Source organism: Bos indicus x Bos taurus, chromosome 17, assembly GCF_003369695.1.
Source record: "Bos indicus x Bos taurus breed Angus x Brahman F1 hybrid chromosome 17, Bos_hybrid_MaternalHap_v2.0, whole genome shotgun sequence".
Classification (NCBI taxonomy): Eukaryota; Metazoa; Chordata; class Mammalia; order Artiodactyla; family Bovidae; genus Bos; species Bos indicus x Bos taurus.
In genome coordinates, this window is record NC_040092.1 from 20,012,389 (window position 1) to 20,026,356 (window position 13,968).

The 13,968-nt window shown below is 46.2% G+C and overlaps 1 protein-coding gene across 1 annotated transcript; it reads right to left on the reverse strand.

Annotated features, from left to right (window-relative positions):
- Window positions 1-9,360: 9,360 nt before the first annotated feature.
- HCAR1 (hydroxycarboxylic acid receptor 1) lies at window positions 9,361-12,447 on the reverse strand. The gene has a single exon (XM_027566917.1). It carries the CDS (start codon window positions 11,633-11,635, stop codon window positions 10,628-10,630), a length of 1,008 nt encoding a protein of 335 aa, XP_027422718.1. The 5' UTR covers window positions 11,636-12,447; the 3' UTR covers window positions 9,361-10,627.
- Between the last annotated feature and the right edge of the window lie 1,521 nt (window positions 12,448-13,968).

A 13,968-nucleotide genomic window follows, 5' to 3' on the forward strand; every position in this document is an offset into this window, starting at 1 on the left:
TGTCCGACTCTGTGCAACCCCATAGACGGCAGCCCACCAGGCTCCCCCGTCCCTGGGATTCTCCAGGCAAGAACACTGGAGTGGGTTGCCATTTCTACTAGATGACTAAACAGGCAAATGAATGAAGTTGGGTCCTTTCCTTGAACTGGACACAGAAATGAACTCAAAATGGATTACAAACCTAAACATAAGGCATAAAACTCTTATGAAATCCTAAGAGTAATTCAGCATGACTGTGGCTTAGGCAGAGCCTTTCTAGGTACAACATCAAACACACACACAAACAAAGCTGATAAGCCAGACTTTATCACTTTAAAGAAGTGAAAGTTTTTGTTTGGTTTTTACAAAAAGAAGAAAAAAATATGCTTGTTAAACAAACCAACCAAACAAGGGCCCATTGGCGAGAGTGTGGAAGAAGGCTTTTTCATACACTATCAGGGGAGTCTAAGTTGGTTCAGCCTTTTTGTTGAGTAATTTGGTGGTATCTATCAAGGTTTTTAATAAGAGCTAATACAATATAATAATAAGGATTAATAGAAGTAGAGCTACTCCAGGGACTTCCCTGGTGGTCCAGCGGATAGGACTCTACATTTCTAATGCAGGGGGCGTGGAATTGATCCCTGGTCAGGGCACTACTGTACAGCATGGTCAAAAAGTAAAATAATAATAATAACTTAAAAAAAAAAATAGAGCTACTTCATGTTGGTCGCTCCACCCATCAACAGAAAATTGGATTAAAGAGTTACTGAGCATGGTCCCACCCATCAGATCAAGACCCAGTTTCCCTCTCAGTCAGTCTCTCCCATCAGGAAACTTCCATAAGCCTCTATCCTTCTCCATCAGAGGGCAGACAGACTGAAAACCACAATCACAGAAAACCAACCAATCTGATCACATGGACCACAGCCTTGTCTAACTCAGTGAAACTATGAACCATGCCATATAGGGCCACCCAAGACTGACAGGTCATGGTGGAGAGTTCTGACAAAACGTGGTCCACTGGAGAAGGGAATGGCAAACCACTTCAGTATTCTTGCCTTGAGAACCCCATGACAGTATGAAAAGGCAAAAAGATAGGACACGGAAAGATGAACTCCCCAGGTTGGTAGGTGCCCAATATGCTACTGGAGATCAGTGGAGAAATAACTCCAGAAAGAAAGAAAAGACAGAGGCAAAGCAAAAACAACACCCAGTTGTGGATGTGACTGGTGATAGAAGTAAAGTTCGATGCTGTAAAGAGCAATATTGCATAGGAACCTGAAATGTTAGGTCCATGAATCAAGGCAAATTGAAAGTGGTCAAACAAGAGATGGCAAGAGTGAACATCGGCATTCTAGGAATCAGCGAACTAAAATGGACTGGACTGGGTGAATTTAACTCAGATGACCATTATATCTACTACTGTGGGCAAGAATCCCTTAGAAGAAATGGAGTAGCCATCACAGTCAACAAAAGAGTCTAAAATGCAGTACTTGGATGCAGTCTCAAAAACGACAGAATGATCTCTGTTCGTTTCCAAGGCAAACCATTCAGTATCACGGTAACCCAAGTCTATGCCCCAACCAGTAATGCTGAAGAAAATGAAGTTGAATGGTTCTATGAAGACCTACAAGATCTTCTAGAACTAACACCCCAAAAAACACGTCCTTTTCATTATAGGGGACTGGAATGCAAAAGTAGGAAGTCAAGAAACACCTGGAGTAACAGGCAAATTTGGCCTTGGAATACGGAATGAAGCAGGGCAAAGACTAATAGAGTTTTGCCAAGAGAACACACTGGTCATAGCAAACACCCTCTTCCAACAACACAAGAGAAGACACTACACATGGACATCACCAGATGGTCAATACCGAAATCAGATTGATTATATTCTTTGCAGCCAAAGATGGAGAAGCTCTATACAGTCAGCAAAAACAAGACCGAGAGCTGACTATGGCTCAGGTCATGGACTCCTTATTGCCAAATTCAGACTCAAATTGAAGAAAGTAGAGAAAACCACTAGACCATTCAGGTATGACCTAAATCAAATCCCTTACAATTATACAATGGAAGTGACAAATAGATTCAAGGGATTAGATCTGATAGACAGAGTGCCTGAGGAGCTATGGACAGAGGTTCGTGATATTATATGGAAGACAGAAATCAAGACCATCCCCAAGAAAGAGAAATGCAAAAAGGCAAAATGGCAGTCTGGGGAGGCCTTACAAATAGCTGAGAAAAGAAGCAAAGCAAAAAGCAAAGGAGAAAAGGAAAGACATACCCATCTGAATGCAGAGTTCCAAGGAATAGCAAGGAGAGATAAGAAAGCCTTCCTCAGTCATCAGGGCAAAGAAATAGAGGAAAACAATAGAATGGGAAAGACTAGAGATCTCTTCAAGAAAATTAGAGATACCAAGGGGACATTTCATGCAAAGATAGGCTCAATAAAGGACAGAAATGGTATGGACCTAACAGAAGCAGAAGATAAGAAGAGGTGGCAAGAATACACAGAAGAACTGTACAAAAAAGATCTTCAGGACCCAGATAATCATGATAGTGTGATCACTCACCCAGATGTGATCACATCCTGGAATGTGAAGTCAAGTGGGCCTTAGGAAGCATCACTAGGAACAAAGCTAGTGGAGGTGATGGAATTCCAACTGAACTATTTCAAATAGGAAAAGATGATGCTGCGAAGATGCCAGCAAATTTGGAAAACTCAGCAGTGGCCACAGGATTGCAAAAGGTCAGTTTTCATTCCAATCCCAAAGAATAGCAATGCCAAAGAATGCTCAAACTACCACACAATAACACTCATCTCACACGCTAGTCAAGTAATGCTCAAAATTCTCCAAGCTGGGCTTCAACAGTATGTAAACTGTGAACTTCCAGATGATCAAGCTGGTTTTAGAAAAGGCAGAGGAACCAGAGATCAAATTGCCAACATCTGCTGGATCATCGAAAAAGCAAGATAGTTCCAGAAAAACATCTACTTCTGGTTTCTTGACTATGCCAAAGCCATTGACTGTGTGGATCACAATAAACTGTGGAAAATTCTTCAAGAGATGGGAATACCAGACCACCTGACCTGCCTCTTGAGAAACCTATATGCAGGTCAGGAAGCAACAGTTAGAACTGGACATGGAACAACAGACTGGTTCCAAACCAGGAAAGAAGTACATCAAGGCTGTATATTGTCACCCTGCTAATTTAACTTATATTCAGAGTACATTATGCTAAATGCCGGGCTGGATGAAGCACAAGCTAGAATCAAGATTGCCAGGAGAAATATCAGTAACCTTAGATACGCAGATGACACCACTCTTATGGCAGAAAGTGAAGAAGAACTAAAGAGCCTCTTGATGAAAATGAAAGAGGAGAGTGAAAAAGTTGGCTTAAAATTCAACATTCAGAAAACGAAGATCATGGCATCTGATCCCATCACTTCATAGCAAATAGATGGGGAAACAGTGGAAACAGTGACAGACTTTATTTTTGGGGGCTCCAAAATCACTGCAGATGGTGACTGCAGCCATGAAATTAAAAGATGCTTGCTCCTTGGAAGGAAAGTTACGACCAACCTAGATAGCATATTCAAAAGCAGAGACATTACTTTGCCAACAAAGGTTCGTCTAGGCAAGGCTATGGTTTTTCCTGTGGTCATGTATGGATGTGAGAGTTGGACTGTGAAGAAGGCTGAGCGCCAAAGAATTGATGCTTTTGAACTGTGGTGTTGGAGAAGACTCTTGAGAGTCCCTTGGACTGCAAGGAGATCCAAGCAGTCCATTCTGAAGGAGATCAGCCCTGGGATTTCTTTGGAAGGAATGATGCTAAAGCTGAAACTCCAATACTTTGGCCACCTCATGCAAAGAGTTGACTCATTGGAAAAGACTCTGATGCTGAGGGGGATTGGGGGCAAGAGGAGAAGGGGACGACAGAGGATGAGATGGCTGGATGGCATCACTGATTCGAAGAACGTGAGTATGAGTGAACTCTGGGAGTTGGTGATGGACAGGGAGGCCTGGCGTGCTGGGATTCATGGGGTCGCAAAGAGTTGGACACGACTGAGCAACTGATCTGATCTGATCTGATTGGAGAAGACTCTTGAGAGTCCCTTAGACTGTAAGGAGATCCAACCAGTCCATCCTAAAGGAAGTCAGCCCTCAATATTCATTGGAAGGACTGATGCTGAAGCTGAAACTCCAATACTTTGGCCACCTGATGAGAAGAACTAACTCATTGGAAAAGATCCTGATGCTGGGAAAGATTGAGGGCAGGAGGAGAAGGGGACGACAGAGGATGAGATGGTTGGATGGTATCACCGACTCAATGGACATGAGTTTGAGCAAGCTCCGGGAGCTGGTGATGGACAGGGAGGCCTGGCATGCTGCAGTCCATGGGGTCGCAAAGAGTCGGACACGACTGAGCAACTGAACTGAACTGAATGTTGGTTACTATTGTAGGGGCTTTATACAGCTAAACTCATTTAGTGCTCAGAACAGCTTTAAGAGATAGGTAGTATACATAGGTACTATTCTTTTACAGACAAGGAAAATAAAGCAGTGAGAGGTTAAGTAATTTTCTCAAGGTCACACAGCTAGTAAAAAAAGGAGATAAGATTGGAACGCACAAGATGTAACTCCAAGGGTTCTCCTCTCAGCCACTGTGCACTCGACCTCACCCAGTGTGCCTTTGACTCAGCAATTCCATGTCTAAGAATCTATCTTCCAAAGTCTTTGACACAAACCAAAGATAAATCATTCAGTATGTTCACCATAGCATCCTGACAATAGAGGAAAATTAGAAATAAATGTCTCTTAGTTGAATAAACTACATGTGGCTCATTTACACAATAAGATATAATTTCAAAAAGGAAATTGATCTCTATTCTGACAGGAAGGGCTTCCCAGGTGGCTCAGTGGTGAAGAACCTGCCTGCCAATGCAGAAGATGCAGGAAACCTGGGTTCGATCCCTGAGTCAGGAAGATTCCCTGGAGGAGGGCATGGCACCCTAGGTTGGGAAGATCCCCTGGAGAAGGGCATGGCAACCCACTCCGTTATTCTTGCCTGGGAAATCCCATGGACAGAGGAACCTGGCAGGCTATAGTCCATAGGGTCACAGAGTCAGGCACGACTGAGCATGCGCACACTGATGTAGGAACCTGTCCATGATAAAATATCTTGCAAAACTCTATCTTTCTATCTTCCTTTAACAAGATGAAAGATTCATTACCTTTGTGCAAGTATGTTTGTATTCCAAATGTTAAAAGTCACCACCTCTAGAAATCAGATTAAAGAAAGGAAGACCTTTACTTCTTACTTTATATATCTGTGTGTTCCTTGATTTCTGAATGAAAACATAACATGCTTCTGTAATGAAATACATTGAATTTTTGTCTAAAAAGAAAGAGATCTGCAAGTCTACTCATGACTCTTCTGTCAGGACAGATTGTGAGCAGACCCTTCTCACCCAGGGGGATCTCACAGCTTCCCCTCTTATCAGGTTGTCGTGGCCCAGCCTAGACTTTCCGTTCCGGTCCCATTGATCTTCATGCAGTTCCCTCAACCAGGATTAAGGGCCCCTGGCTTCTCCTGTAGAACCCCAAGTTGACCAGTTTCACTGCAGTTACCCTGGATGGTAAATTTAGTTTTTCCTTGGTTTCTACATTGGAACCCACGGGGTGAGGGCTATGTTTTTCGCTTGGGTTTTCACTGTGCCTGGTACAGAGCTGGTACCTAATGAATGTTCCTTGAAAGAGGGAATGAATGAATGAAACCATATCATCACTGGAAGCTGAATACAGAGTAAGCCCATCTCTGAGCCCATCTGTTTATGCTGCTCCATCACAAACTCTGTCTATATAAAATGTAGGGCCCCAGACTTCCCTTGGAGAAGGAAATGGCAACCCACTCCAGTATTCTTGCCTGGAGAACCCCAGGGACAGAGGAGCCTGATGGGCTGCCATCTATGGGGTTGACACGACTGAAGCAACTTAGCAGCAGCAGACTTCCCTGGTGGTCCAGTGGTTAAAAATACACCTGCCAATGCAGGGGGACATGGATTCAATCCCCAGTCCGGGAAGATCCCACCCATGTCAGCTAAGCCTGTGTGCCAACTACTAAGCCAGTACATTGCCAAAACTCAATCAATCAATTAATTAGTTTTGAAAATGTAGGGCTCCAGCTTCATGGATGAGTTCAGAAGGGTTCTGTGTTTAGTTTATGCCTTGCTGTCACTATCTTGAAATGCTTTATGCTTTTTGAATGAGGGACCTTGCATTTTCTCTTTGCACTGGCCTTTCAAATGAGATAGCTAATCCTGAAGCCATTTATGGACTCACTGAGATGGTGGGGTATGGCGTCATATTGGAAAACTGCGAATGAGAAGGCCCAGGAGGCAGCAAGCTGAGAGTGTGCATCGCAGTGTGTCCACCTCCCACCTCAGAGTTCTAATCCCACCCAGCAGCCCCTGCACTCTGGTGACCTCAGACACCATCCTAACCATGGCAGTTGTAGGAAAGGGTAAGGAAACCCATTCTGAGAATAGTCCAGAATCTTTATTTTCATAGTCAGCACCAATAAAAGGTACTTCTTTTTTTCCATAGAATTTGTGAACAATAATGGTTTACTATCCCTTCTCACTTTTATGTGACTTTTCCTGAAAGACCCTGAGTCAAAGGAGACAACATTTTCTTCTACATCAATGACATTTCCCTATTCCAGGTAGTTTAAACAAAATTTCATCAACAGAGCTATACATCGGTTCCTTACAATTTCTGAAGAAGGCTTCTTGATAACATTTATGTTTCACCACATCCTGTGAATTTGAAAGAAGCAAAATCAGAATCAAGACTGTGGTTGGGGTCTGGATCTGTCTTTTGGTTTGTTCTTGCTGTTTTTTAATGAGAACCTCAGCCTACTAGGGCTTCCCTGGTGGCTCAGATGGGAAAGAATCTGCCTGCAATGCAGGAGACCCAGTTTCTATCCCTGGGTCAGTAAGATCCCCTGGAGAAGGGAAGGGCTACCCACTCCTGTATTCTTGCCTGGAAAATCTCACGGCCAGAGAAGCCTGGTGGGCTCCAGTCCATGGGGTCTGAAAGAGTTGGATAAACACAACTGAGCGACTAACACTTTCAGCCTACCATGAGCTCCTGGATTTTTTGGACTTTTTTTCTCTTGGAGGGTAAAGTCTCATGACTCTTTTGGTATAGGATGACACACAGGATACAGGCTTTGTTTTGGAATCTGTTTTTATTAAGATGGAGCAACAGGGGGGCAGCCCAGGAAAGAGTGAACTAAGAATAAAGTTTAAAGCAGAAGTGCAGGTTTTTCACAGATTTCTGTCTAGAGTTCTTTGAAGCTGATAAGAATCCTTACTTTCACTTCTGCCCTGGAAGCAGGGGAACTAACAGAGTGACAGCAGAGTAGCTCCTTACGGGCTTTGAACGCCAGGGGAAATTGCTTCTGTGCCTCGGTTTCTTTATGTGTAAAGTGTGTTGACATAATACCTCAGAACATTGAGCATGACTGCCAGGCAATGCACTTAATGCTTTACATACACTTCCTCATTCATTCAATTTACTGAGCACCTACGGTGTGCATTCACACTTCTAGACTCCAAGGATTTACGAGTAAACAAAGTACCTGTGCTTCAGGATCTTACATTCAGTGAATTCACCCAACGACCTTCTTTTTTCCTTTTAACCATCTTTTATTTGTCTGCGCCGGGTCTTGGTTGCTTTGCGCAGGGTTTGTCTAGTTGCAGTGAGCAGAGGCTCCTCTCCTTGTGGTGCGCAGGCTTCTCATCGCAGAGGCTTCTCTTGTTGTGAAGCACAGGCTGTAGGCACACAGGCCTCAGTAGTTGCAGCGCACGGGCTCAGTAGTTGTGGTGTGCGGGCTTAGCTGCTCCATGGCATGTGGGATCTTCCCAGATCAGGGATCGAACCCATGTGCCCTGCATTAGCAGGCAGATTCTTTACCAGTACCACTAAGCCACCAATGGAGTCCGCCAAAGACCTTCTGATGTCAATGTTATTGTTACCCCTGTTTGACACATGAGGAAATTAAAGCTAAACATGGTTAAATAAAATCCGCCCCCGGGTCACACGTCTAGTAAGTGGCTAAGCTGGCATTTGAACTTAGATTGATCTACTTTGTACAACCCATATTTTCCATCTCTGGGCTGTGCAGTGCTCCTTAAAAATGAGTTAATAGGAACAATATATATACATATGTGCATAATTAGTCATGTCCAACTCTTTGTGACCCCATGGACCGTAGCCCGCCAGGCTTCTGTCCATGGGATTTCCCAAGCAACAATACTGGAGTGGGTTGCCATTTCCTTCTCCAAGGTCTTCATGACCCAGGGATGGAATCTGGTTCTCCTGCATTGCAGGCAGATTCTTTACCTCTGCGCCATCTGGGAAGGCCAGGGACAGCCTAGATGGGTGTTTTGAGGCCAAAGAATGCAGCACTGGTATCAACATTCAGAAAACGAAGATTATGGCATCCAGTCCCATCACTTCATGGGAAATAGATGGGGAAACAGTGGAAACAGTGTCAGATTTTATTTTTCTGGGCTCCAAAATCACTACAGATGGTGACTGCAGCCATGAAATTAAAAGACCCTTACTCCTTGGAAGGAAAGTTATGACCAACCTAGATAGCATATTCAAAAGCAGAGACATTACTTTGCCAACAAAGGTTCGTCTAGTCAAGGCTATGGTTTTTCCTGTGGTCATGTATGGATATGAGAGTTGGACTGTGAAGAAGGCTGAGCGCCAAAGAATTGATGCTTTTGAACTGTGGTGTTGGAGAAGACTCTTGAGAGTCCCTTGGACTGCAAGGAGATCCAAGCAGTCCATTCTGAAGGAGATCAGCCCTGGGATTTCTTTGGAAGGAATGATGCTAAAGCTGAAACTCCAGTACTTTGGCCACCTCATGCGAAGAGTTGACTCATTGGAAAAGACTCTGATGCTGGGAGGGATTGGGGGCAAGAGGAGGAGGGGACGACAGAGGATGAGATGGCTGGATGGCATCACTGACTCGATGGACGTGAGTCTGAGTGAACTCCGGGAGTTGGTGATGGACTAGGGAGGCCTGGTGTGCTGCGATTCATGGGGTCGCAAAGAGTCAGACACGACTGAGTGACTGATCTGATCTGATCTGAAGGGTCTTAATGGGCTTCCCCAGCGGAAAAGAGTCTGCCTGCAATGCACAAGCCATAGGAGGTACAGGTTCGATCCCTGGGTCAGGAAGATCTCCTGGAGGAGGGCATGGTAGCCCCCTCCAGTATTCTTACCTGGAGACTCCCCATGGACAGAGAAGCCAGGTGAGATACAGACCATAGGATCACAAAGAGTCGGACACAACTGAAGCGACTTAGCATGCATGCAAGGGTTTTAATTGGAGAGAATCCCCTGGGGATTTGAGAACGTGTAAAGAGAGGAGCCAAGAACGTTTTCACTGCTTTGTGACTTGAGAATGGAGCTGAGATCAGCTTGGCATCTCTCCCCCTAATCCAGGGCAGAAGCAGCATGTCATTTCATACAATCGTCTCATTCTGAGACCCCATGGGCATATTGGGAAATTCATGTACGCAAGGCCTACTACCTTTCCCACACTTTGGTGTTTGTATAGAATCCTACAGTAAAAGGAAAACAGCAGTGTTTGTAGAGAACAGGTCTAGAAACTATAGTTATCATAAGGGTGAAGGTCATTAACTTCTCTGTTTGTCCCCTCCCCCAAAACACACAAGTTGACTAAGGACCCTCCAGGTCAAAGGGACACTAGCAAAGTACCTGGCACAGAATATTAATTCAGTAAATACATAGAAAACGAATGAGTGAATAATTTAAACTCGTAGTCACATTACAAGCAGCCAAAGCAATTTCGCTGGACTCAGCACTTCCCAAAGGCTAATAGGACTTTTTCAGGACTTTTCCAGCTTCCACTGGAAAAATCAGGACAGGTAAACATATCCTTCAGTGCCTTCTTTGAAATGCAAATACTTGCAGAACAGCATGGAGCTCCGAAACTCTGGCAGCATATTGTTTTTGCTGTCATTCTTCTTAGGCTCCTAAGAAGTCAGAAAAGTAGAGGGACCCTGGGAAGATGAAAATCTTCAGGGCCAAGACATCCCACTCTAAAGAGCCTCCCTCTGCCTGAAATAAAAATATTGACTTACCCCAGTTTCTATCTTCCAAGAAAAGCAAGGATTTAAGATCAGAGGATGGGTCATTAAATTCACTGACTCCCCCAGGGAGAGAACATGACAGAATGACAGATTCAAACATTAGTACATTTCACCTGAGCCATTTAAAATTTCTCAGGGGCCAAGCTCTTCCCAACACACACACACACACACACACACACACACACACACACACGCACACACACGCACACACACGCCTCTGTCATTAGAATCAAACTATATAAATGCAACCGACTCACTTCTCAAGTGGAACCTTCCAAAAAGGCATAGTGATCCGCATTTCATATCCAACAGAGTGAGGCGTATACAGCTAATAAAGAATGGCATTTTCAAGGCTCACCACCCCTCAGCATGGAGTATTTCTAAGTCACCAATCCATCCTCCTTGATTTTGTCCGTCTGTCTGTCCTGGTGCCATCCGTTACATTTGGAGATCTCACTGCCCCTCAGACTGGCTTTGGAAGCTATTTGCAACACTGATGCAACTCTTGCAACAAAGGTTGGAAGTGGGCATCCCCTCTGGCCTCTTGAAGCATCCCGGACACCTAGGTCTCACACTGCAGATTTTGAGCTTGGTGTAGAATTTGGGGAATGAGGGACTTGAAAAATAATATACCAGGGGGTCCAGCATGCTGTTTATGTAGGTGAAGCTGAGGGTGACGTGGAGGGCCACATGGACAGATGGATTGCAGGCGCTGGAGGGCACCGTCCAGAGGAAATACAGTCTGGCCAACGCGCTGGGCAGGTAGCAGGCAATAAACACCACCGCCACCATCATGATGAAACGAACAGGCTTCTTCATCCGGCTCTGCCTGGCCAGACGCTGCCTCTGCTTGAGGCTCCAAATGATCTTGAAGGAGCAGAACAAGATGATGCCAAGGGGCAGAAAGAACTCCAGCTGGAACATGACATCATGCCAGCCATTGGCCGATACCATGATGAAGCTCTCACAAGCTATGATCTTCTCTTGCACACACAGATGGTTCTCCAACAGAAGATACAGAGTCCCCAAGATGACCAGGGTCCAAAGGACACAGACAATGCCAACCGCAGTCCAGTTGGAGATGGTGTTCACCATGTGGTGGGGGTGGACCACTTTAAAATACCGGTCCACAGCCACCACTGTGAGGAAGACAATGCTCCCCGCCCTGTTCATGGCCAGCATGAAGAGCACCACCCGACAAGGAATATCCTCAAACGCCCATTGCCTCTGTCTGAGGTAGTAGTCTGTCCGAAAGGGCAGGCAGATCATCAGAAGGAAGTCGGCCACGGCCAAGTTGAACAGGTAAATAGTGCTCGGCTTCCAGGTCTTCATGTGAAAGCAGAAACCACAGAGGGCGACGCCGTTGCCCAGGATGCCGAGCACAAAGGCGAGGATTAGCAGCGACGGCATCACCTCGGGCATGTGGTACCCCTGGATGAGACAGCACGACCTGTTGGCCATGGTGGACAGAGGACCAGTGCTCCGTGTGCCGGGCTGTGCCGTTTCCAACTTCTTCACCGTGGGAGGCAGGTACCGCACATGTACGTGGATGCAGGCGCCCCCCGGAGAACAGAAACTTCAGCCAGGAAATGCAGCGCTGCGGTGGAGGCTGGATCACAAGCGGTCCCTCTCCAGCCCCCACCCCCCACCTCCGGGCCCAAGAGCTGAAGCCGGTAGCACCCCAGGGCCTGGAAACACAGGTGACTTCACCAAGTTGTCATTTCTGGGAAGCAGCTGGCTGGTCCAAGGAAATCCATGCGGGAGAGGAGTTGTTGGGACCTGCCCCAGAATGAAATTTTCTTTCCAGCCTCTCTCTTTCTCTTCAGAGCCTCTCCTAGCTGGAGGATTAAGCGAAGCTACCCAAAAGGCACAAAAAACAAAAAAAAAAGCTTGTTTTTCCTCCCTCCCCAGTGGAGAAACACAAACATTTCCTGGAGCTGTTCTGGGTCTCTTCTCGCTAACCTTTGCCTGACTGCCCCAACCTCACCCTCATCCCGTGGGGGCTCTCCCAGGCGGTGCCAGAGAGGGGAGGCTTGGCTCTGCCGCTCCTCAGGGCCACTTCCTGCGCCCAGACCCAAAAATACAGCACTTCAAAATCAGAAGGATCTATGGAGGGGAAAAAAAAAATCCCTAAAATAGCACTTGTTTGGTTGTTTGAAAAATTCTCTGAAGTGAGTCGCCCTTCCTCTCCTTCTCTGGCACCTCCTACCCTGGGCATCCTTCCCTGGACCCCGTGACCAGCTGCACCACTGAGACCATGAAATGAATCTGAAGCCACTTCTCATGTCCCTCTTCATGAAACAGCCTCTCTGGGAGCCGGGTTCTCCCTCTGCTGTTAGCAAAAGAGGATTGGGCTCTGAGTTTCTCAAATCCGCCTGCTTAAAAGAGTGGAGCACCAAGGTCTGTATGTTTTTCATTTTACTTATGTGTTCAGCCCATGGGTGGCGGCAGTTGGTCAAGGAGTTTATCTCCAAAACTGTCATGGGTAAAGTTAGTCTGCTCCAAAGACCTGTGTGTGCTAAGTCGCTTCAGTCATGTCCAACTGTTTGCAACCCCATGGACTGTAGTCCACCAGGCTCCTCCGTCTGTAGGATTTCTCCAGGCAAGAACACTGGAGTAGGTTGCCATGCCCTCCTCTAGGGGATCTTCCCAACCCAGGGGTTGAATCTGGGTCTCCTGCTTTGGCAGGTGGGTTCATAAACTTCCCTGTCCTTTGGGCTTTAGAGATCATCTGTCCACCCTTCAGCTTTCAGTTTAGGGAAGGGTGAGGGGAGAGAGTGTGTGGAAAGGATACATGTGGGGACCTCCTGGGTGGTCTAGTGGTTAAGACTCCAAACTTCCACTGCAAGGGGCCCAGGTTTGATCCCTGGTCAGTGAACTAAAATCCCACATGCCATAAGGTGTGGCCAAACACACACACACACACCCACCTCTGGATTTCCAGCCTCTCTGGGAAACTGGAAGATCTGGCCACACTGGGCCAACCATCCCACCTGATGACCATCTGCTGGACGTGAGACTAGCTTCACCCTTAAGACACAGCAGGAATGCTCCATTTTGCCTCCGTCTGCACTTACCTGGTCAGCTTCACTCATCGACAGGCCTGGTCTCTGTGGGATTTTGAGTTCGTCACTTCTGCTCTAGGTTTGCCAGTTCTGTCCTTCCCAGGTGGCGCAGTGGTAAAGAATCTGCCTCTCAATACAGGAGATGCAGGTTCGATCCCTGGGGTCGGGAAGATTTCCTGGAGGAAGAAATGGCAAGCCACTCCAATATTCCTGCCTGGAGGATCCTATGGACAAAGGAGCCTGGAGGGCTACAGTCCATGGGGTCGCAAAGAGTCAGATATGACTGAAGCGACTTAGCATGCACGCACGCTCCAGGTTAAAGATCACATTCCCTGGATTGGTCTACAAGGCCCTTCACAGATGATTCCCAAACCAGCTTTCCAAGGTCATTCTCCTCTCACTTTCCTCCCCACACCCTACTTGTTAGTCTCCGAACTTCTAATCAATAAGTGTATCCACCAAACATCTACACTTAGCTCCCTCACTAACCTCACTAACCAACAGGTCCTTGAATGTAAAGTCCATGTTCTTGGCAGGAAGGGCCTATAAGAAGGATCTGATGATTAGCTCCTACTTTTCATGAGAGCACGTATCTGCCAGTTACACTCTGTGGATCTTTGTGATTATTATTATTATTTTTTGACCACGCCTTGTGGCAAGTGGGATCTTAGTTCCCCAACCAGGGATTGAACCCAGGCCCCCTGCATTAGAAAGCGTGGAGTCTTAATC

Excerpts from the sequence above, each read along its gene's own strand:
- HCAR1 (XM_027566917.1), bottom strand. The coding sequence starts at position 11,635 with ATGGCCAACAGGTCGTGCTGTCTCATCCAGGGGTACCACATGCCCGAG.